The sequence below is a fragment of the Haliaeetus leucocephalus genome, unplaced genomic scaffold, assembly GCF_000737465.1.
Source record: "Haliaeetus leucocephalus isolate CR32 unplaced genomic scaffold, Haliaeetus_leucocephalus-4.0 Scaffold206, whole genome shotgun sequence".
In the NCBI taxonomy this organism is placed as follows: Eukaryota; Metazoa; Chordata; class Aves; order Accipitriformes; family Accipitridae; genus Haliaeetus; species Haliaeetus leucocephalus.
Genome location: NW_010972642.1, coordinates 10,399,325 through 10,423,551, shown reverse-complemented (window position 1 = coordinate 10,423,551; position 24,227 = coordinate 10,399,325). Strand labels below are relative to the sequence as shown.

At 45.8% G+C, this 24,227-nt stretch overlaps 1 protein-coding gene across 1 annotated transcript; it reads left to right on the top strand.

The window, feature by feature from the left end:
- The first annotated feature begins 1,197 nt into the window (after positions 1 to 1,197).
- LOC104830974 (pseudouridine-metabolizing bifunctional protein C1861.05-like) lies at positions 1,198 to 24,033 on the top strand. Its single transcript, XM_010566264.1, has 18 exons — positions 1,198 to 1,282; positions 1,812 to 1,926; positions 3,248 to 3,422; positions 4,028 to 4,139; positions 5,141 to 5,247; positions 6,074 to 6,200; positions 6,754 to 6,874; positions 7,157 to 7,242; positions 8,328 to 8,452; positions 9,703 to 9,762; positions 13,934 to 14,000; positions 15,160 to 15,254; positions 16,849 to 16,977; positions 18,461 to 18,575; positions 19,392 to 19,529; positions 20,227 to 20,393; positions 20,835 to 20,923; positions 23,838 to 24,033. The coding sequence occupies exons 1-18, from the start codon at positions 1,198 to 1,200 to the stop codon at positions 24,031 to 24,033; spliced, it is 2,109 nt and encodes a 702-aa protein (XP_010564566.1).
- The last annotated feature ends 194 nt before the right edge of the window (positions 24,034 to 24,227 follow it).

The following is a 24,227-nucleotide window of genomic DNA, read 5'->3' as shown; positions in this document are numbered from 1 at the left end:
ACCTACATTCAAGATTTTTCTCTCTCTGCCAATTGTAGTAAATTATTGGTACCAAATGATCTTTGAAACTTTACGAAATCTAATTGTAGTGAATTACTCACTATTCTCCTTCGTCAGCATTTGTCAGCAGACAATCTTTGACCCCTTCTTCTTCATCGGCATCTATCAGCAGACAATCTTGGAAATCCTCCCGAAATCTACTTTTTGAAATCCTCGTGAAATCTACTCTGAAATCCTTGCAAAATCTACCAAGAGGCGTGCCAGCTCAGGGAGATGCTGGGTCACAGCCTGCTGCAATCCCAGAGAGCTCAAAGGGTCTCCCTTAGGATCACTATTTATAGGATCGCAAGATGATTGACTTTGGTCAGTATATTTCCATTCTGGCCACAATTCTTGTCAGGTAATTCTGGCACCTTCCACGGCGGGCCACCATCCAGGCAGCATGAGTTTCAGGTATGGTTAGGGAGTGCCTAATTGTCCTAACTCACTGTACCATAACCAGGACAAGAAAGTACCAGATTGTCCCAACTCACTGCACTTGTAGCCAAAACAAGAACACAATGTTGGCTGGTCCTGACATCACAACGTGGCCCAGGGGGTCTGCACCACCACGCATGAGCCTGCATAAAGCACTCCCAGCTCTATGGAAAGCTGCTCTTTCCTCCTTGGAGTCACAGCCTGGTTTACTCGTTCTCAGCTCCTTTATTTTACTGAACTGCTTGTTTCCTCTTAGGCATCAGCAAAGACCAGGTTCATCTCTTTATAGCATTCCTCTGCCTGTGTCCGCCTTGTAGATTTCTCCTTGTGATCTTTCAGGTTGGAGGTGGCAGTGCCCGAGTCTGCAATTTATCGTGAGCAAGTATCTTAGGAAATTAAAAGGTTGTCTACTTTTAAACTCTCTCTAGTTTGTTACTCCTTATCCTTTCCTCTGTTCCACCATGATTTCAGCCCAGCATTGACAATGGACCAGGTGAACTCTTCCAACTCCATTTCTGCAGCTTAACATTTTGCTTCGACACCCTGGCTTATGCTTGAAACACCAGGAGTCTCCAGGCAATCTCCTGGGCAAGGGTTGCTTACCTTCCAAGATCAAGGCAAAAGATGGTATGTTTAGTTTCACACAGTCACATCATTGCTAAATTACTTCTTTCATTTTTACCTGACTTTTGTTATCTCAGGACCATCCGTATACACAAGATGATTAGGAAGATAACCTACAGCCTGGGAAGACATGTGTCCGCTGTGGCATGTGGGACCACCCAGGTGAGAAGATTTCTGCATGGTGAGTAGCGTATTCTGAAACAGTTCCTGGGTGAAAAGCATTTTTCTCATCTGAATGCAGCAGAGACCTTGCTGGCAGTGTTCTGGGAGCAAAGCGAAGAGCAACAGTAGTCTTGATGCACGATAGTCTTATAATATATGGAGTTACTATGGTATCCTTGGTGCTTCTACTCTTTTAAAACATATTCTTTGGGCATGGTTGCAAGGCTCAGTTCGTTCACAGTAACATTAATTTAAAGTAATGTTACTGGAGCCAATGACAACCCAGCTGCAAAAATGGTGGCAGAGGAGTGCTCAGTGATGATGATGAGGATTATTATTTGTATTAACAGTAGAAATATTTTGCAGATATTTCACTTACATGAAACACAGCTTTAGTCTTCATGAAGTTAGTTGTGAATTCACCCCAAAGAACAGCTGAAGAGGGGGATAAATTTATTGTGATGATGCCAGTCTGCCTTTTATAAAACTGCTCAGTAGTTACTGCAAACACCCATGCAAATAATTCAATTTTCTGTGTTTATCCTCAGGTGCTTATTTCAAGATTCAGCCCTCTGTACAGGAAGCGCTGATGGAGGGGAGACCAGTTGTAGCCTTGGAAAGTACCATCATTACACATGGCATGACCTATCCTCAGAATCTGAGGTGATGGATTTTGTTGTTACTCGTTCAACAAAGTTGTGAGAGCAAGGCATATAACCGGTGGATCAGTATCAGTATTCTTGGTCAACCCAAAACCCTTGTAAGGGCAAACGGAAATGTCAGGTTGCTAGGCATGCAGAATATGAGCTCTGGTGTAAACCAATTATATCTGGATTTCTAAGGAGAGCAGAATCATATGACACGTATGGGGTACCTATTTATCTCCTTATCCAACACCTTAAATTCCTGGCTTCCTTTAAAATGTGGCAGCAGATAATGTCATCACTTGCTCTAAGACAGAGCTACCAGTGTTGTCAGCTGCATAGTTTGTGCAGACATTGAAAACACTCTGCAGTTTCTTTTGGTATCTCTTTTGTAATGCAAAAAGGACTGGAACACAGTATTGAAATCTGTTCCTTAGTGCCACTCAGAGCAGCTATTGTGAGAGCTGCTGGTCCCTCACTGCCTTCTGTGCCCTGCATAGAAAAAAAAAACACCTCTACCCTTTATTTATTGATGTTCAGTAGATTTGTGTTTCACTGACTTACAGTGCCAGAAATCATTGCACTCTCCTCTCCATCCTTGCTTCCAGAAAGCACAGGAAGGTTTTGGTATTGATTTTCCATCTTGCTTTTTACCTGGCCATTATTTTGCCTGACATTCTGTCTTAGAATGAAGCTCTAAAAATTCGGGTTTGGGAACGAGGTAGTTTCAGTAGTTGAAGACTGCCTAGTGTATGTACAGATAGCTCAGAAAGGGAGAAGAAGCTGCTCTTAAAAAGGACAGTGTACAAATGATCAAGTATAAAACCTGAGAAGCTTAGAAAGACCTAGTCTGCAGCCCTAGAGTATCCTCAGGCTGCAGCTTTTTGACACTGTTGTTACTCTATATCTAACTACCTGTATTGTGAAAAATATATACTGGTCAGTTGAGCAGGGCTTGAATTACCTGGTTTTTTTGTGAAGTTCTGTGATCTCAGAGAAATAACAGGTAATAGATACAGAAAGGTCCTATTTTGAGAGGATCCCTACTTTCAATATGTTGTATAACCAGATTTGCCTGTAAATCAAGTGATTTTTCTCAAAAATGAAGCACAGAGCTTGGAGATTGCTATCCTGAAAGTGGGAGCTCCGCACTTCTGCAAATTCAAATGCAAAGACTTCTGTCATTAGGAAGATACAGAAGAGGAACTGGACTTAGCTGAAATCACAAGAACTGTATAAAACTGGAAACTGGGGATGATGGCCATCAAACACAGCAGTTTTCTTCTCTGATTGTTTGCCTCACTAATTTTGTGATTGTTGTCTTGTTTATCTCATTGCAGCATGGCCAGAGAGGTGGAAGAAATTGTAACAATAAATGGAGCAGTGCCAGCCACTGTAGGTATTTTAAGTGGTCGAATTCATGTGGGACTCACAGACGAGGAACTCGAGTTATTGGCAAGCAGTAAAAACGTAGTTAAAGTGTCTCGGAGAGATCTTCCTTACGTCCTCAGCCAGGTATGGTATGCAGACTTTCTGTTGTGGTGTTTTCTATACAGCAATAGTATAGTGCTCTCCAGCTTCAAGCCAGGTGGCTTTTAAACCTCTTGAAAATATAATGTAAAGTGGTATCTTGTTGGTAAGCTCAAACCTGGTCCTATCTAGAGTCAAAATACAACAGAGTAAGGGAATAGCAACTATGAAATAGAGCTCCTGAAAGGTCATTCTGGATTGGCTGGCAAGCCATGAGCGCTTGGCTAAGAATATTCTTACTGGCATGATAAGGCATCATCACGTTACATGTAAACTATGTGACACACAGGCCCTCCCAAGTAATGCACAGTGCTTAAGGTGACCCTAGCTGCCCGTGAAGCCTTCTGGTTGGAAAGCTCTGGAGAACGAAGGCCTTTACTATCATCAGGGCAAGAACAGCTTACATAGCAGGGACAGTGATTCCTCTGCAGTTTTGCCTAATAGAATATTTGTATTGGAATTTCACTTGTCAGCTGGTGACAGCAGGCTGTTGTGACATTGCTGTGTGATAGACCACAACCATAGCTGCCTGCATGTGGTATTCTCTGGGCCACCCTGGGTGCTGACTGCAACTGGTTGTCCCCTGATAGGGCTTGTCTGGTGGCACTACTGTGTCCGGAACAATGATTGCTGCACACAAAGCGGGAATCCCCGTGTTTGTGACAGGCGGCATAGGAGGCGTCCATCGCGGAGGAGAGAACAGTAAGAAAATCAAAACATTCTATTTTATCTATGTTGCTACCGTTTTATTTAATTCTATCTTTTTCCTTTTTCCCAGTCTGTCCTGCAGTAGCTGTCTGTTCAGGAAAGTTATCATTCCTCTTGACCATACTGTAGTTGTTTTCTCTCCAGTGTCTCCTTTCCAGAAGCTTCAAAGTATTCCTCTTGAGCACTGGCCAGTTGTTAAGGGGTGGGAGTTTCTCTTTATCCTTCGCCTGCATGGGGTTATATGGATATCATTTGCTGGTGCAACAGGAGCTGACGGTACCTCTCCCACTTTGTAATGGCTGAATAACCTGATACTTACTGGCTACCGAGCACAGTGTTCTTACAGACTTTCTCTCAGCTGAGGAGAAGGAGAGTCTCACCGCAAAAGAAACTTAGGCCCTGGCCTGTGTTACAGTTGCGTGCCCCTCTCTGATAAACAGCCCAGCCTTGGCGTTGTAGTTTGTGACCTTTAAGTACATTCTTTCTTCTTAGCCTTATATATTCCTAGCATAGCATAACCGCACTGCCCTGCTGGATGCCATCCCTTTCAGATGTGATGTAAATTCCAGACCAGGGAGTTCCCTGAAGTCAGCAAAGTTCCCGTGTCACCTTTTTTGCCAGTGATGTCAATACCAAAATCAAAATCTACTTAAATTATATTCCATCTCCTTGAACTTTGTCCTTGCTTTATAACACTTGCTTCTTTCTTTTCTACCAATTTTTTGCATGCTGTTTATCGATGTGATCAAAGAGCTGAGAGTTACAGTGCAAGGCTGCACCTCTGCCCTAAGCCATGTGACTTCTTTTTGTCAATATTTCTTTCAATCTCAACACCTGAAGGCGTGATCTAAACCTGTAATATTTGTTTGTGGATCTAAATGGCTACAAAAGCAGGCAGGGGCATCCTAGGCAAATATGGCTTTTTAAGAGGGCAGATCACATCAGCTTGGAGTACAACACAATCACCCACACAGTGGCTGCTTGTCCCTTGACAGCTCTGGATGTGAGTGCTGACTTGACAGAGCTAGGACGAACTCCGGTTGCTGTTGTATCTGCAGGAGTCAAGTCTATCCTTGATATTGGCAGGACACTGGAATATCTGGTAGGTAGCATGGGCTGCTGAGCCTGAAAGCAGATAATGTTGTACTTTGTGTACAGAATGCCCAGTAGTGTTGGGCAGGTATTAAGCCCAAGATTTTTAGAAATGACTGTTGAGAGGATGTGAAGCCATATTTATAGTTCTCTAGTCCTGGGGCTATACAAGCTCTGGGCTACTCCCTAACATAAATCTATCCATGCCCCAGGGGCTGTTCCAGCAGCTATTCCAACTGAGGCCAAAGGCAGCGCTAGCCATGCCCTGTTTCTCTGGCCTTAGACTTGCTTCTCTGGGAGAATGCTTCAGAACTGATGGATCAGGCAAGCTAGACCCATCAAACACTAAAATGAAATTGGAATTAAAATTAAAATCAAGATGATTTTCAGTAGAGTCACTTTTTAAGGTTTGGTATGTTGGAAACCACCAGGGCCAGCACTTCAGGTTACAGCCAACATTAGTACTTCTCAATCACAAACAGAACTCATTTATATTCCTGTCAGCTCAAGACATACCTTCAGATCACAGGTTGTTACCTTAGACTCAGTATTGTCCTAATGACAGCTGCATGGCTTTTGACCAGCTCTGAGCACAAGCAAAGGACGTGCACATCTCCTGTGCCTCAGTAAGCCAGATTCTGTCTAACCAGTTACCATGTCTGGCTCTTTGCTTTGAAAAATGTTGGTGATAGAATGGAATAGAATGGGATGTATAAAGTAACCAAACCCTGTGCTAAAGGCAGTTTCTAGCTGGGTAGAAGGAAAAAGTCCCATTCTTTTGGTGGGTTCCCTTTCCCTCCACTGACTACCTGCTTGTCTCACCTCCACTGCTGCAGGAGACTCAGGGAGTCTGCGTGGCTGCCTTTGGAGAGTCAAGGGAGTTCCCAGCCTTCTTCTCGCGCCAGAGTGGCTTCCAGGCACCGTATCACGTCCAGGATGAAGAGGAGGCAGCTGAACTCATTGGTGTGTTTCAGAAGGGAAAGGCCCACGTAGGGCCCTAGAAGAGAGGGACACAAAAATCACTTTGAATAAGGCACTTTCTTTTTTAACTTTGGAGAAGAGTTTGTCCCGAAAAACAAGCCATCCCACCTCCCCCATTCCTGCTTCAGTTCTTTGAAAATAAAGGAGCAGGAAAATTCAGTCTTCACAGCAAGCTTTTTAGCTAGCTGCAGCCACCTTGGCATACTCATACACATTTTGTTCATGCTGGTGAAGTGGAGGGAACATGTATGTTAATGTGCTTACAGAAACAGCTTCTGGGCCTTTGGAAGTAGAATCAGTTTTCTTTAAAAAAAAATAAAATTCTTTGCCCCTTTTATTGTACAGACAGACTCAAAATAAATAGGCAGATGTAGATTGATTGGTAGCTGGAAGAGAGCCTGTCCTTGGGTCAGCTAAGAACAGGAGCTCCAGCAATGGGGGTTCCTTCACCCCACACCCACTCTCCTCTATCCTTTTCCTTCAGCATTTAATTTATCCAAGGAGAACCACTAACAACCTACCTGTCCTCTCCCAGCCAGCGCTTTGGAGCTAGGTCTGAGCAGTGGGGTGCTGATAGCAGTGCCTTGTCCCCAGGAGCGAGCTGCCTCAGGCCAGGTCATCGAAGAGGCCATCCAGCAAGCTCTCAGCAAAGCCAGGTGAGAAGCAACCTAAGCCCATCCTTTGCTCACCCAGTGGTCTTGCAGAAGTAAATGACTTCTGGGACACTGCTGCAGGGGCTGTAACACAGCTTAACCTTGGGCACAGGTGAGCCCACAACATGCTTTCAGCCGTAGTTTTACCTAACCTGAAGCTTGTTTACAGAACTTTTTATGGTATGTGGTTATGGAGATAAATTATCTGCTAGCAGCAGTGCTTCCTCTCTGATGCTGTTTCAGCTCAGTCCTGCTCATCTGCAGGCATTTTCTTTATATTTGCAGGTCCAAAGGGATCACAGGCAAAGAACTGACCCCTTTCATGTTACAGAAGCTCAATGAATTAACTGACGGGAAATCGCTGGACTCCAGTATCCTTTTACTGAAGGCGGGGCGGGGGGGGGAAGTACTCCAGTGTACTTCATATATCTTCTGATAATTCTTGGTGGAAAACACTGTCACTTTATTCACAGTCTAGCAAGGGGCAAACACTTCAGTATCTGCAAACAGATGAGAGCTTAGCGACTGCATCCTGCTTTTTCAGGAGCACCCTTACTGTCCTCATCCACTTTTGCATTAAAAATTGGAGGCCAGCACAGATGGCAGGTGGTCCAGAGCCCAAAGAGATCCCTCACATCTGATCCCTGAGCTTGCCTGCTCTGTGATGGAGTCTCAGGACACTGTTGTCCATGGTGGGGTTGCACACTGGAAGGTACCTGAGCTTCCCAGAGCACTGCGCTGTACATCACACTGCCTTATCCAACTCTTCATGCGGGTGCAGAGTAAGAGAAACTTGGGAGGAAAACACCCCTGGGTGAGCAGGAATCGTCTTGCACAGGCAAGAAAAAAGCAGATCTACTGGCTGGGATGCCAGTGTAGGATCTGGGAGAGCTGGGTTCACATCCAGTCTCTGCTGCCAGCCCTTTAGGAGACCTGGTCAGTCAGCACAGATTGGTAAAGGCATTTGTGGATATTAGAGCTGTATGCAGCCACAAAGCAAGGCTTTCAAAGCCTCTGATACTCTGCTCCCAGTGAAATTGCTAAAAAAATTGCTTATAGAGACTTGGCAAAAATATCAGTAGGCATCTCTTTCTGGAAAAGCTGGCCAAGATCCACTGAGGTTTTTAGACTCTTGGCTCTAGTTTAAGCACTTCACCTTCTCTTTTCTCTGTGAAGCCTTTGCTTCTGTTCCCTATCTGTCAAATGGAGATGACAGGTTTCCTCTCCATCGACACAGGGGGAGGCAGGTGAAAAAAATTTAAAAATTCAGGGTGTTCATGCAGTATTGTAACCCAGTATATGTGCCCCCAAAGGATTATGGTATAGGGGAATCAAATCTATGAAGTCTCACAGCATGTATTTTCTTCTTTCTCCCTCTAGGCAGTTCCTATATAGGCTTCTGACAGGTCGATCTTGCTGGTATTTTTTTTTTTCTCCTCAAAGAAATGCCAAACAGACCTTGCTTTGATCCAGAACAATGCCAGAGTGGGCAGCTGCATTGCAGTGGCGCTGAGCAAACTACAGAAAGCCAGAAGGAAAGGGAAACTACCTCAGCGAAAGGACACAACCCCACCTCAGCCAGTGAGTTCCCTGCTGCCCTCCAGATAATGCCTCTGTGCTGACAGCACAGGATAAATTTATATCTATTCCCAAAAGTAAAAGGTGACTCAGCCAGAGACCAATCTTTCTGCTTCACACTGGCAGACATTTTCTCTTTGGTGTATTTTATTCTTCTCAGATAAATATCCTCTCCTTCTCCCCCTATCCACATTTACAGGGAATAAACACTGACAGTGGCCTAATCCCATTCTTCGACCATCAAATCCATTAAAACTTTAATCACCTTTTCACCTTTTGCTGTGCCCTTATGTACAACTTCAACTGTATTGCTCTCAGTGCCAGGGAACTCATGACTACAGGAGTAGACCTGGAAGAGGGTGGAGGGAGATATTTTGAGCTGCTAAGCGATACACGTTTTATAAATATCTCTTTTTGTTGGCCTCCTGCTCGTGATTGCCAAAATTACAAGCGGTACAGCGTATCCCGAATGAGAGCCATTATAACCCTAACACTCTATTCACTATCTTGGATTTTTGTGTGTGCCACATAATTTACAGGAAATCTATTTTAGATAGTCTTCAGAGAGCTGAAAAATTTTCTAAAACACATTTGCAATAGGATTTGTCAACATAAAAGAGGGCAGTGACTCCAGTATTTGATGGAATGAGAAAAAAACAGCTGTATGTCCCCAGAGTATCTGGAAACTTCCTGTTTGTGGAGCTGTATTGCTTTTTCTGGCTTTGTAGGACAATAAGACAGTGATCTGTAAAGTGTCACTGGGTACCGCAATTTCTCCTGGGAGCTTGCAAGAAATGACTGCATTTTTCTGCCCACTTTTTCCAATTTTCTTTGCTTTTTTACACAGCAATGCTTGACTTTTTCTGAGGTTTGGTGCGCCAGAAATTGTCCCAAGAGAGATCACTTCAAGGGCACTGACATGACCAGATGCATGCAACTTCTTATATTACTCTGTCACCACACAGAGAAACTGCCAGCACCTATATGTGTACACACTAACATCCCACCTGCCATGCTGGGGCTGGCTATGAGCAGGCATAATTCAGAAAGCAACATATAGAAGAGATTTTGATTCTTTCTAATCGGGATTGTACAAACCTGTGTCTAGCCATCCAAAAGAAGCACAGGCCTTCACACTGTGAATTAGATAGCTTTCAAGAGGGTGGGAAAAGTGACTAGGAAAAGCAAAGAAGACTTGGAAACTTTTTCCTCAAGTCCTTCCAACCACTTTTTACCTTTCTTCCCTCTTAAAGGTGGTGATTGGAGGTATCAACGTTGACTTTATAGCCAAGGCACAGAACCCTGTCATCCTGGTACTGTATCTATAGCAGTTTTCTTAGCACCACTGCCATTTCCAGCTACCTTTACAGGCGTGCCAAGCCAAAGGCGGCGGCGGGGGGGCGGGGGTGATATCTGTGCATGATATCTGCATGTCTGCATGTGCACACGTGCACAAACTTGGGAGGAGTAGTGCTGCATATTCGGTGTGTTGTCTAGGTGGGCAATGGAATGATACATACTGCCCTACTCTGTTCCTGTGCCGAAAGTCACTATCCCTACCCCTCGAGAGAGGGACAGAGCAATGTATCATCCTTACAATCTCCACATACGACTCTGGCCTCTACAGTCTATGTTAAGGTGCCTTGGGGCTATTCTCTGATGCCATAAGCTCAAAGACCTCTTTTAAGAGAAGAGCTGCCCAGGGCACTCTCAAAGCACATATGCAAAGAGCTAGAAACAATGGGTAAAGACCCTCACTGTGCTATGACAACCTCTAATTCAAGGACAGACTCTATAGGGAGGAAATCCCCAGGTAGGAGCCAGCTCTGGCTACCTGGGACTGTCTTAGCTATGGAAGTCAGCATGAATAGGAGCAAAAGTCTCTGTGCAGAGTACCCACGGGGGAAAGAAACCTTTGAGAAAAGTGGTACTGACACAGCTGCAGCTAAACAAGAGAGCCAGCTTCCTCAGTCATAAAGGATTTTAATCACACACACACAAAAAAAAAAAAAAAAGATTGCTTTAAAAAAATAGAACATTTAAAATCTTACCAGACCCTCTCTCTCTCAATTTGGTTTGACCAATAACCAACCAAGAAGCTAAAGTGGAACAAACCTGGGACTTCCCCATGCGAATGACAGCCATTTGCATGGCCTATACAATTTTTGTTGAGCTGTATGAAGTGCTACAGATGATTGAGGCAGTGAAGCTTGCTCAAAAGTTTCTTGGTGTCTCGAATTACTCTACGCTGATTGCCGAGGCGGGAAACTCCTGCCGTCAGATGGGGCAGTCTGTAGAGACCTCTCGGTCAGATAGGAAAAGACGTGCTGGGGAAGCTGTCCTTAAGGAAGTTGGCTGTTCAGTGATACAGAGGCAGAGGCCAAACAATATTATAATGGTCGAGGGTGACACATGCTGTGATCTAACTGATAACATACATACCCCACACTCAGCTGTCAGGACAAGGAGCTAAGCTATGTCCAAGGGTGGGCAGCCACCTTTGGTGTGTCAGACTTGAGTGCAGATCCCTGGACCACCCACAGCACAGTGAGGGGCCAAGGGCAGCTATAGACACTGCTGGGAACAGCCAATGGGGGAAAAGGAAAAAGGAGATTTTAATGTTGCATGAAAAAGCGAGGCATTAGCTGCCCTTCAGTATAGCAGCAAGTCCATCATGGCAGCTACGCAAATGCCAAGCTGCAGGAGGATTTGGGAACTGGCAGCCAAAATGTTTCTGCTGACAGCTGCTGTGGTTAGGCACAGAGGAAAAAGGCACTCTCAACAGCATTGCTTTGTTTTGGCTTTTAAAGACAGTTTTTTTCCAAAGGGCTCAGCACCCAGCAGGCCCCACCCTTATCCACGCTGGATTTGTTGCAGAGCACTGGGGTACCGCTCACACCTCATGCTATCTCAGCAAGAAAGCAGCTGCATTCTGTCCTGGTTGTAATTCCCACGTGGCTTTCAAGGCTACCCAGAAGCAAAGTGCTTTATAAGTAACTATATCTGACCTGCAGAGAAAGATGCACAGTCTTGCTCAGAGAAAGGTGCCAGAAGAAGCATTATGTTTATAATTCTCTCAGAATACCCAGAGGGTGAGCAGAGTCTCATTTTACATTAGGAACTCAAACCTCTTAAGATGTGGAGGAAGGTCCCGGAGAGTCTCTCAATTCTCTGAAACATTGCCGGAAAGCATCAGCCCAGTCTTATTTCAAATCATCTCAGCAAGCCCATTTTCATCTAAGTTCCTTCACCTCAGCCAGCTCCACCTGAACACAACACAGAAGAGATGACACCCAAGTACCGCTCAGACTTGGAGTTACCAGCTGAGCTGGCAAGGTGCGATGAGAGCCACTCATTTTTTTTTCTTCAGAAGCAGGCTGCTAATTTTTCGCTGCACCCACCTGCTACTTTAAAGAGAGATTTAGCATCTTCATTTCTTTTAGGCCCCTGTGGGGTTGTACAACAGCAGAGGTCACCCACAGCTGGGTCCCTGAGCGGGAGGCTGGTACATCTGCTGTTAGAGCAAGGCTTGGGGTAAAAAAACCTGAAACTCTGCCTTTGGGATGTGGGGGGGACCAAGGGAAGATCAGTACGCCAGACAATGAAGGGAGCTCATGAGTACTTCAACATGCCTGCAGGCATCAGTTTTGAAAAACTGATAGTGGAGCTGCATAAAATAGAGTTTGTGCTCATTACTGATGGCAGTTAGTACTCTCTTTTAATATTGAAATAGGGGCCAGTGTTCAAAGCCATGTTGTTTGACTTGCCTAAACAAGCACCTTGCTTTTTACTTTGGAGTGTTTGGTTTGATTTTTTTTTTTCCTTGGCCGCCTCTGTTACGGATAGTGAGCTTCAGAGTTAAAATAGCCAAGCTTAGTGCTTTCGAAATCTGCAGCACTCAACAGGAGACAGTTGCAGATGGAAATATCCTCATTCCTGGCAATACTGTGGCAATTCCCAGGGAGCATGAGCAAATGTAATGGAGGGGCATTTGGGTTAATGAGGAGTGACAAGTAGTGGAAAGATGGACAGAGGCCATAGGTTGCTTATATACAGCAGTTCTGCTCAGGTGGTCTGAGCAGTTCAGGGCTTGGAGAACTGCCAGACAGAAAAGCAAAGGCATCAAGAATTAGCACCAAGTCTTACAGAACTGGGGAGAGTCAGGGCAAAAAAACCCAGCCTGGAGGTCAGAAGGGAGTAATAAAAGAGCATATTTAGATGGGAGAGCAGCCTCTTACACAGTTGTAGGGCTGGATGCAGAAGAAAGCATTGTGTGCAAAGGACAGATGTACAGCTTTGCATGGGGGAAGAAGAGAGGTCCTTGGGGAACGCCCAAGAACAGTGATGATGGGTTGGAGGCAGAATATTGTGAGATGGCAATACTTTCACTTGTTTAGGATAGATTGTGGTGTTTACAAGCAAGAAAAATGTGTATGTGCAGGGATGTTTTGGTGCCTCTGCGCTAACGTGGGGCAGAGAGAGTCTGGGCGAAGAGCTGCTGCGCGTCAGCACACACACACTTCAGTGCTTGCCACCCAAATGCTCAACATACTCTTAAAAGCTCCGAATTATCCAGAACTGTGAAGATCTTTATGACCGCCAGTGGCAAGCTGTCTTCAGAAATGGAAAGTATGTTTCAGAATTTTATGAAACAAGAGCTTTAAAACCATTTGATAGTCAGATGAAGCCGAAACTGATCTGAGAACTTACTGATGTAATTCTTCTGGCAGAATAATTAGATGGAGGAGGAGATGGGTGAGGGATTGCCTGTGTTCTGACAATTGGGCTGTTTGTGACAGACTGACAGATGGACAGAGGAGTGGAAGGCAGAGGCAAGAGAAAAAAGAAGTTGATAACCACACAGGTGGAGAAGCAGGGTTATTTTTGATGAGGGAGATGTTTGGGAAGAGAATGGTGAGTGAAAAAGTGTTCGGACACTGAAACAGATCCTTCCATGAGTAAAGTACAGAGATATTACAGGCAAAGGTAACAAATCTCATTTTACCTTCAAAGAGAAAAATAAAGAAATTAAAAAAAACCCAACAGAACAAAACCAAACCCCAAACTGCTTAAGGGGGGAGCTAAGTGGCTTGGAAGGCAGCTGCAGAGCCCGTCAGGTCAGGGTCAGCAGTGCTGGCATCCCAGCGCTGTTGTAAGCGGGTAAATTCAGAGGGCTGCTCATACCAGCTGAAACACTTGTTAGCGTTCTACGAGGTCTTAGCAAATAAGACCAAAATAGCAATGCATAGGGACATCAAGCAGATCTCCCCTCCTAGGAAGGAGCCCTTTGTCATCAGGGTTGAAGTCTGTAGATGGCTGTAGAAATTTGTATTGCCCTCAATCTAATAGCTAAATGCCTTCTGCTCCCTCTAATTGCTGACCTATGTTTCAGCAACATCAACTTCACTTCACATGTTAATGGAGATGTAGCATCTATGCCAAGCAGCCCTCCCAGTTTTGCCAATTAACAATTTATTCTTCCAGGGCGGTGGGCAAACAAACGCTGGAAGAGTGAGACGAACCTTTGGCGGTGTTGGAAGAAACTTGGCAGGTGCCTAGTTCTTGGGTTTGCCTGTGGGTGCATGCCAGCTGTGATTTGTCCTTTGGTATTCCTTCAACAGCAGGAGCTCTTGAATGCTGTTAAGATCTGGGACACGTTAGGCAATATACCAGTGGGCAGACTGCCTGGAAAAGGCAGGGGCTATTCCAAGAAATAAGAGGGGAGGGAGTTGAGATCAGGAAAAGAAAGGTCCACAAATATGAAGCTAACTACCATATGGCACAGTGACCCCAAATCAAAGTTAAATAGCATCAGTGATCTCCAATGACCACTGAACCGCCTGGCCCTCAGTGTTGAATTAATGCCAGGCTATAGTCAGAATAGAATTATGTTTTGAGCAAGAATTTGAAAAGAATAACCGTGTTCAAAGATGATCATCCATGCACCATGGACAAGGGGAACTGGGGCACAGGAATTACTGTAGAAGAGAAAGGACGACAGTCCTTGGCAACAGGAAAGGATCACACTGTACCTGGTGCTCCACCACAAGCAGGAGCAGACAGGTGTTTGGGGACTGAAATTAGGAGGGGCAAATTACAATATTATTTTGGGATTATTCTGGCTTTTTGACCTTTCCCAAATCTTCCTAACACAAATCTACTGTCACTTCAGGTCACAAATGGAGAAGCTTGAGGGGGAGAAAATAAATGCCACCCACTGAAGTATAATTTGTGGTAACTTGAAGGGAGAGGAGGAAGAGTTTCCTGTGAATCCATTCAGATTCAGTGGTTCTAGTAAGATAGCATGGTGGGAACAGCAGTGTGGGAAGGCCAGCAGCAGGAATGGCCGTGCACAGAAGCAATGTGGGAAAGCCCATGTGCCTGTGATGGTAAAGGAGATGATGCCAGGGAAGTACAGAAGTTTCTTCCCCCTTCTTCTCTTTTCCTCCACTCTCAGATGTTCCAAAAAAATTCAAAGAATTCAAAGTGCTGGTGCAGCAGGCAGACATAGATCCTCCCACTCAACCCCAGTCCGTCATTTGCAGCAGCTGTGGCCGAGTTTCATCTTGAACATCCTTCTAGATGAGGATTGATGGGCATTAAGTGCCGGAGAGCACTTTCCTACAGACATTTATCCTGCACAGGCTGTCGCTGTGTTCACAGTACTCTGATGGATTTATTAATATCTTTTGTTTCTATTTGCTTTTTAGACTGCTTAAGCCGTCTTGGATGGACTCCTCTCTTTTTATCAGCCATGGGGAAGGATGAACATTCAGAGTCCATCCTGCACTACTGTCACCACATGGTACGTTGCACAGTAGTGGCACCTCAGAAGCATGGAAGTGATGACGTTATGTAGAGGGAAAAGTCTTCTCAACCCTGGCAGACATAAAAGCGACCTTCCATCAGGCTAAAAGTAGGAATTATTCAATGGTTGTTCAGTTACAGACAATTAGAAGGCAAGGAGCGACCCTCCAAAACACAGTCTAGCTGTGTGTACCCTTTGGAGTCTGAACCGTGGGGTCTGAATTCAGCTCCAGGGAGTGGTGCTTGAAGGAGAAAGAGAGGTAAATCAGGAGGAACCACAAAAAATTCTAGTAAGGCCTAAGCACAGCCAGAAATACGTAAACCCTGAGCATAGACAAAGCAATGCCAAAATCAGCCTGGTTTGGGTAAAGCATAAGAGAGAGAAAACCTGGAACTGGGCCCCCAGGCTGGACATCTCCCAAGGCCAAAGGAGTAGAGTCCTCCATGTAACTGGATATGCCCCTAACTGTGCACCAGAAGAATACCTGACTGCAGCAGCAGCTTGTCCACCCAGGTCAGGGAGCCAGGAGCAGCAGGAGCTCCCCAGGACAAGAAGGCAGAGCATCACCACCCCAGCAGAGAAAGCCAGGAGGACAGCCCTGACCCAGAGCATCAGACACCCCCACAGGGAAGAGGTAGGGGTGAAGAGAAGCCAGGGGTGTGGGTGGAACCCCCAGGTGAGGCTGGTCGAGGCCATTAAGGCCCATTAGTGCCCTCAGGGTCCTGGTATCCAAACAGAGCACATGGGACCTTGGTTCTGGCTACCTGAGCAACTCAGTAAATGAAGCAATAAGAATATGAACTCTTCTTGGTTTGTCAGGGCTTCATAGCAGCAGGTCTATAATCCCTCCTCTACCCAGCACAGCGCAGTTTGTGTCATCAAAGTGAGCAGTCTCCCTAGGGAAGATGGACTTGCTGGCCAGCCGCCACGCAATCCTTGCCTGTTACAACATTACCACGAAGTGTTGGAGAGGACCCTTTCCTTAAAACCTCCAGCTTCCCTGTGAACTACTGGGGCAGATGCATTTCTCTGTCCACATGTACATCCTAAGAAATGCCCTGAGTTCTCTAAGCAGATCATTCACAGGACCCGCAGAGGAAGGACACCTCATAGCTCTGTCTGCGACACTGCTGTAAAAAGGGTTCCAAGGCTGCCCTCAAAATCAGGCTGTGGAGTCAGTGAGGTGGCTAACATAACCGCTAGCTGGAGCGTGCCACCAAGACAGGCCAGCATGTCAGCAGGCCATTGAAGTGTCACAAGCTCTGGGAATGGATGGCTGGAGCAGGCAGGGCTGCAGACCCTACAACAGACACAACCTACGGAACTGCATGGCAGAGACCTGTTGCTCTCATTTACTAAATGATTTCTTTAACCTGTGGCATTTGTTGCATTGCAAATATTAAAAAATAGCCATCTGCCAGCACTGTCTAGAGCGAGGTACTTCTGAAATGTTGCTTATCTCAAGGGAGAAGGGAGGGCGAAGGAAGAACAGCAAGCTGGGCTATCGATCAGGTGGACACAGAGAAAGAATGAGCCGAGTGTGGCAGGGAAGAGAAACGTGCTCCATGTATGACTGTCCTCCCTGTTTTAGGACATGAGCACCGTCCTCCAGCTGGAGGGGAAGAGCACAGCCACTTACTGTGCTGTGATCACTAGCGCTGGGGAGCTCAGCGTCGGCTTGGGAGATATGGACATCCACCACCAGATAACAGAGCAATACGTATGCATACCATCTGATTTGTAAGCTTTTTCTTATGAGAAAGAGTGTGGACATATGACAAAATGCAACCGGTGAAACTGTACCAGGAGGGAATGGGTGTGCAGAGGGAATATGGGAAATGCTAAAGTTAACCCCAGACATTGGCCACTGAGATAGCAGTGTGGCAAGCTACCAGAGCTCTCTTGCTGCTGACCCAGATGAAGTTTCTGTTTCTGCTCCATACAGTATCACCACTACTATCATCCATGACGTATAGGCCAGAATTCTCTTCATTAACTAGTCCCAGCTAACCTATAATTTTTGGCACCTTAAAGCCAGCAATAAATCCAGTCCACCTGCAGAAATGGTATCTCTCCCTTTAGGGAGAAACAAAAAAAAGTGGACAGAACACTGATTAAAGCAAGTTTTCCTGTTCCATCCCCTCCCCACCATCCCTGTTGTTTCTACATGCTGAGTTGTATCAACAGGCACTGCTGCTCAGCACATCCAAACCTTCAAAATGTCAGGGCTAATGGAAGCAGTGATTAAGGACTGATTCAGTGAAAGCCCCGTCACTGCACCCTCCTTCCCTACTCATTGTTTTGTCAACAGAACAAAAGCCTGTGGTTCATGACTGACAGTGATATAGAAGTTAAGTGCAATTTACTTACCAGCGGGATCCCCATGAGGTAGAGACTTCCTAGGGAAAAATATGGTCACTGGTCCCACTTCCATCCCCACCCTGCCTCTCCCAAGCCTTGGCACAGAAAACCACTACCTGACAGATTAATTCTCCTGAGCTTTACAAAACACTTGTGGCCGGTGGAAACTCTGAACCAATCTTCTGCTGCAGAGTGCATTCTGGCAGCCCTTCTTTCCACCAGGATTAGCAGAGACGTGGGAGGGATGCTGCATGAGAGCCTATAGCACTGGCCTGGCATTCGGGCAGTGGTCGTGCAGCCTCAGAGAGCCGACGGAGGGAACGGCAGCTCCCCGCTCCACTGCTCCCCTGTCCCCCATCCCTACACCATTCCGTAGGACCCAGGAGTAAAACACTCTGATGAACAACCTCTTAGGAGGCATTGTGCACAGAGGACATCTAAATGACGTGCGCAGCAAGCAAACGCGTAGTCAAGCCAGGCATAGCACAGGGAATCCTACAGTGGCATTAACTAGCAGCATTCCCTTTCCCTGTAGGTCTCTGAGTGACCCACGGGTACCAAAGTGGCCTAGTGAGGACCAGCAACTATCTGTCTCTGCTGGAGGGGCCTTGCCAGTTGAGTCCAGCTCTTGATGGCAGGGAGTGGGGGAAGGAGAAGAAAAGGAGGAGGTGAGGCAAATGGAAAAATCCATTTTCCTTAGGGAATCACTCTTTTAGGTTCATGCCTGTACCTAAGGGCTGCAACACCAGTGAAACTCCTTCATCCCGAGTCTGACTAGCAATTATTTTGTCCCTCTGCAATGACTCAAGGTGTCTCTACTCTGTGTCCTGGATTTTCACTAGGTGTCCCAGTTCAAGGAGAACCTGTGCCAGGCCCCGCTAGTTTGCATTGATGGAAATGTGCCTCTTTCCACTATTCAGTACGTCTGCCAACTAGCTAGAGAGCATCAGCTAGCAGGTAAGGAGAACTCGCCCAGCCCTGGCCCTAACAGGGCTGTAGCATCTAACAGCCCGTGTGCCAAAACACTCCGCACACCCTGAGAGCTCTCCGCTGCTGCTTGCTGGAGATACCCAGTTATTGTCTGACGTGCTGTGTTATTCAGCACTCCTTTCTGTACTCTACTACTCTGTTTCGAATGGGTGAAACATTTCTGCTTTCTCTGAGTTTTTGTCATTCTGCAGCTAAATCGCATTTCCTGTAGCGTAGGTGCTATAGCCCTTGGGCACTGCCAGAAAGCCAGGGAAAGCTGCTCCCTTTGCCTTTAATCTCAAGGCAAGCACAAATGTGTGTACTTCTGCCAGTTTGAACAGCAATATAGTTTGCTTCTCAGAATAAGTGCTAAAGCATCTTTTGAGATTTCTCTCCCACTTCCCATAAAATACATAGCCCCCTCCCCTGGTATGCTGGGGACCCTTCACAAGGCTTCCTAAACCTTTGGAGTTATGCCTTCATTTTTAAAAGCAAATCTTGAAGAAAGAGACAATGTTCTTAAAACTTGGCAGAGGCTCCAAAACCAGCTATGAGGCGTAACAAAACTGGAGTCTGATTATATCACTCCAGAGCCAGAAGCAACTGGCTCATTGCTGAGCACTGGAAAGGAAATCTTGGGAGACCTTGTCCCAGGCATGGGGGAAATAGTGTTTAAGTTTCTAATAGATTACACGTATAACCCCAGTTGTGTAGATCACGCTAAGCCTTCTATGCTGCATCCCGCTCTGATGTAGAGATGAACCACTAATGAATTAACTAACCAATTGCAATGTTGTTTTGAAGTGTGCTATGAGCCAACAGATGAGAACAAGGCCTCTAAGCCATTCCTCTCAGACAGCTGGAAAGCGCTCACATACATTTCCCCCAACCTGCAAGAGCTAAGAGCAATAAATCGGACCCTCGGAAACCCTCTGCCAGCAGGTATTGAATACTCAGAAGGGTCAGTCACACTTTTAGATAACCTAGATCATGGAGAAGAGCATTTTCTGCTCACCCCCCCCATTTTGAGCAAATTGGATTATAACACAGTGGGGATTCGTAAGTGCCCTTGGTGTCTTCCACCTTACAGCCATTCTCCGCGTGGGTTGTACTGCCCAGGCTGGACTGATGATCTAGAGAGAGCACAGTGGCCTGGGATGGCTCCTTGTCCAAAACCAAAGACCCCATTTGTCTCACTTCATCAGCTAAACAGGAACAAGCTCTGGTTTGTAAACATGTCTCTGAAGCTTGATGCTTTGAGGGCACCTGTCCCAACAGTACCACCCTTTGCAGAAATTAAATACGCCACCACATGCAGGTGGGAAACCAACAGTATTAAGACAAGGAAGCCATGCTTCAGGACAGTTTTTTGATCTCTACATGACATGTTTAGTCCCATGAGGGGTGGTTTCTTCAGCATAGGATAGAGGTACGGTATGGAAGTCTAACATTGGAGAATTCCATGTTTCCCATGACTTAAAGAAAAAAAATTATATCAACCACATTTCAGAAGTGCTTATAAATAGTAGTGCTCATAAATAGTAGTAGTGATGCTCATAAATAGACTGCCAACCCATAAAAAGGCCAGTCGAGGACCTTTAAAAGTTATATCACAGTTTTTCCTCCCCACTGTCTGAAGAGCTGCCGTCCAGGTTGGAGGATGTTGTCCAGACTGCAGTGGCCCTGGCCCGCCCTTTGCTGGCCCACCTGCGCTGTGTGGTGGTGACCCTCGGCGCTCACGGTGTCCTCCTGTGTGGCAAGAGCCTGGGAGGGAGCATCTCGCTTCGTCCAGGAGCCCATGAACAGGTATGGGCACAGAAAACAAACTCTGAGCTCTCAGTTGCTTTTTTCTGGGACCACACAGCACCACTGCTATTTCTGGTGGCATGGCAGCAGTCCTGGGAAACATGGCATTGCTGCTGGCAAATGTACATGTTTGGGGGGTGGAATATACAGCTCTGAAAGAAAATCAAGTTGTCTGTCCCTATACTGCTGGCTCCTAGCAGCAGTGTTTAAAGTCAGCTAGTTTTAAATGTGCTTACATGAATATTCATGAGTGCAAGCTTCGTTTTCAGGAAGCTTTATTTAAATCACTGGTCTCTTTCAAAGTGTGAAAAAAGATTATTGCCTTTTTTTTTTTTTTTCCCTTTTCTTTTTTTGGCATCCGTGCAGGTCTGGATGGCATCAGCCACATCAGGCCTTATCAGCTTGGGCAATTCCCACTAACTTCCCTTCTCTCCCCCGCAGACTGCTGCTGCCAGCCTCTGCGCTACCCACTACCCCGCCATCCACATCGGCAGAGAGGAGATAGTCAACGTCTCGGGAGCCGGCGACAGGTATAGTGCTCACTACTTTGTCTTCTCCAGCTAAATGTGGAAGGGCCATAATCAGATTTCTTTGAAATTCTACTGCAAAGGCAAACAATATTCTGCTGCTTGAAGGAACAGACACTAAGGACACAAGAACAGGACTGGTTACCGTGATTCCTTGCAAAGCTTGCTAAAAATGTCCCCCTGTGCATCTTGGAAACCAGTCTTGCCATTATTAGTTTTGCTTTTCTTTTAGATCCAAGCCTTTCATGGCAATCTAGTAGTTCTGAATTAGTCTGGCCTTAGCTGCTAAAAGCAAAGTAAACCACCTTACATCAAAGCTGTTTTACTAACTCCTTTACTTCCAGACTTCTCCAATGGAAGTCGGACTGCCACTCAGTAGCTAAAATCGCCCTATAAAAGCATTTCATTACATTCTGCATTTGCCTCTGGCAATAGCTCATGCTTCAAAAGAGTCTGCTGTATAATTCACCTAGCTGTTCACACAACGCTGTACATAGGAGTAGGAAATGACAGGTATTATTCCTAGCCCCACTGATCAATTCTCAGTCTGTCAGAGTAATATTTTATTATGCCCCTTGTTAACTTGTCAAACTATATGTAGTAGTCAGGTTTTTTTTCTTCTTGCTTCATACATTACAATAATTGATTCTATCCTTTCATTGCCTTGGGCTAGACCAAAAGGCTGTACGTGACCAGTATTTCCTTTTATTTTTCTACTCTTACCTACCAATAACTCAACATAGCAACACTTCTTTTTTTCTGAGTGGGCAGAATGAAAAGTCTTTTTTTTTAAACTTACAGTGTCCTCAATATTTGAGTTAGGATCAATCAATAACTTCATGCCAACCTAGTTAACCCACTTAACACCAGGACACGCTCCTTGTGTCCCAAATCACCTCTGAGATGAGTTGATGCAACTGCAAGGTGGTCTTCTCCAAAGAAGACCAAAATATTATTTGGAGCAGTAAGCGTAACAGCAGAGGAATGGGGGCTGGGAGGAATCTTGCAGGGTCAGCCTGTCCTAAGGAAAGCTCAGCTTTGCTCACTAATTTGTTCACTACTTCTGGCAGATGTGCCCACCCTCTGCCAGTCCCTCCAGGGACACAGCCTCCTCTCTGCACCATCTGCTTGGTACATAACTACCCCTTACCACAGGACAATTTTTCCTAGAGGCTAAGGTAAACACCTTTTTCCTTTCCCTTTTAAAAAGCTTAATTTAAAGGAAGAGCAAAGGTGAGATACAGTGTGCTGCTGCCAAACACCTCCACTGAGTTACACAGGAGTACTTTAAGTTTGTTTTTCCTTCTAAAACTATGAAAGCTAAGGGCCCATTACTGCTCCCATTGCTGAAGTAATATTGGTCTGGAAATCCCATTCCCCAGCATCCCCAGGTCCAAGTAGGAATTTTCACATCCTCTTCTTCATCCGGGGATGTCCTTTCTGGTAACCTCGGCTGCTGCACTGAGCTGCAGAAATCCCTGTTCTACAGAGTAAGAGTGCCAAAACAGGCTGCAAATGCCAGAACGCTACACTGACATATATGCCATCTCCACAGCACATAAACTGGTCAAGTTGCCCAAGCCCAGCCTGATGGCACTTTCACGGGACTGTGCAGCAGGGGACAACCCAGGGCGATAACACATTCACGGCTCAGCCCCCGTGAACCCTCGCACTTTTGAAGCACTGCTCAGGGGACACTGCGCACCCAGAAACAGTGATCCAGGACACCTCACGCCTCTCTTCCACCCTGTGGTTCTCCTACAGCTCCAGAGGTGCTGCCCAAGGAGCCGTGCGTGTTTGGGAGCAGCGGCTGTTTGCTCCTTGCACCTGGCTGCCGTGACAACATAACACCGCATGCCTGCACACGGCATTGCTAGGGGATGCTCCCCCAAATATTTATGCTGAACTTCTGGAGCTGTTGAGAGATTGAATGTTTTATGGAAATCATAATCTTATGTGCCTTTGTTATGGATAAAAAGATGTTGAGGTAATTAGAGCACAAAAAAAAAAAGGATCTTTTTCCCTTCTCCATAGATTTGCTCATTAATCCTCTCTGCCGTCACATTTTCCTGTCCTTGCTTCTGCCTCTCAAATGTCAGTATTTTCTCCCTTCTCTTTCACTCCTCCTTTGTCCTTTCCTAGCTTCTGAGCATCATTACTGTACTTAGCTATGAACAAACAGTAGTTGTTTCGAGTCGATCACGAACACCACCCTGCACGTATCCATGCCTCAACAGAGCCTTCCCCTGCAGGCCAGGTGGGTGGCAAAGTCATCCCCTTCTCATGATGGCCTCCTCAGTGCCTTGTGAGGACCTGTGCGTGACTGCTGTTCCAAGCACTCACATCATTTTTACTGGGAAATCTCAAATGGAAAACCACAGTAAAAGTTTACAAAAATCTGAATCTACAATCTCATTTCAGCTTTGGATTTTTTTTCCAGCTGTGTCTGTTGCCCCTCTCACATACATATGAAAACTTTACCTCTCTTCCCATCCACCCCTCTGGGGAAAGGAGGGAATGTAATAAGGCACCAACAAGGAGCAGGGAAGTGACAAAATAATTAGAGTGCAAGCGAAAAATATGTTCTTCCCTTCTTAGACTCCTTTCTTTTCTCGTGCCTCACCTGGAATACTGAGGAGAATAGCAAATGTGGTGGAATTGGAAAGTACCTCAACTTCTCAGATGAGAAACAAATAAAATGCAAATAAATAGCACTATTTGTTACTCCAAATTCAAAAATAAATATCAAAAAGCAAAAACTTTTCATTATAACCTCACCCCTCCTGTGTGACATATTCTGCTCCTGTAAGTGTTGGTTTGGGTCCAAATGAGTGCTCTTCTTACAAACGAACACCCGTGTTCCCCAGAACAAAGCCGTTCCCACAGGGTTCAAAACTGCCCTTCTTTCTCTCCACAGCTTAATGGCAGGAATCCTTGCAGGGATGCTTGCTAAACATGACACAGATACTTGTGTCCGGATGGGCCTGCTTGCTGCAAGCTTGTCTCTCCGTTCCTACGAGCCCATTTCCCCAGAAATCAGCACTTCCAGTGTCAGCCAGGAGCAAGTCAAGAGCAGGAGCTGGCCAGAGGTGAAGGTATGGAAGATGGACTAGAGGACCATGGCTTTCTCATCTATCACCTCCTTGCACTCCCAGCATTGCTATTTCCAGGAACTGGCCAGTGTTTTGAGCTTTGAGCTCAAAAGCTGGCTGCTGACCAGAGGACTTAGACTTTCAGTGCATACTACCCTTTGGGAGGTGAAATGTCAGTGGAGTGCATTTGGTGACAACTTGTCTTGCACTGTTCT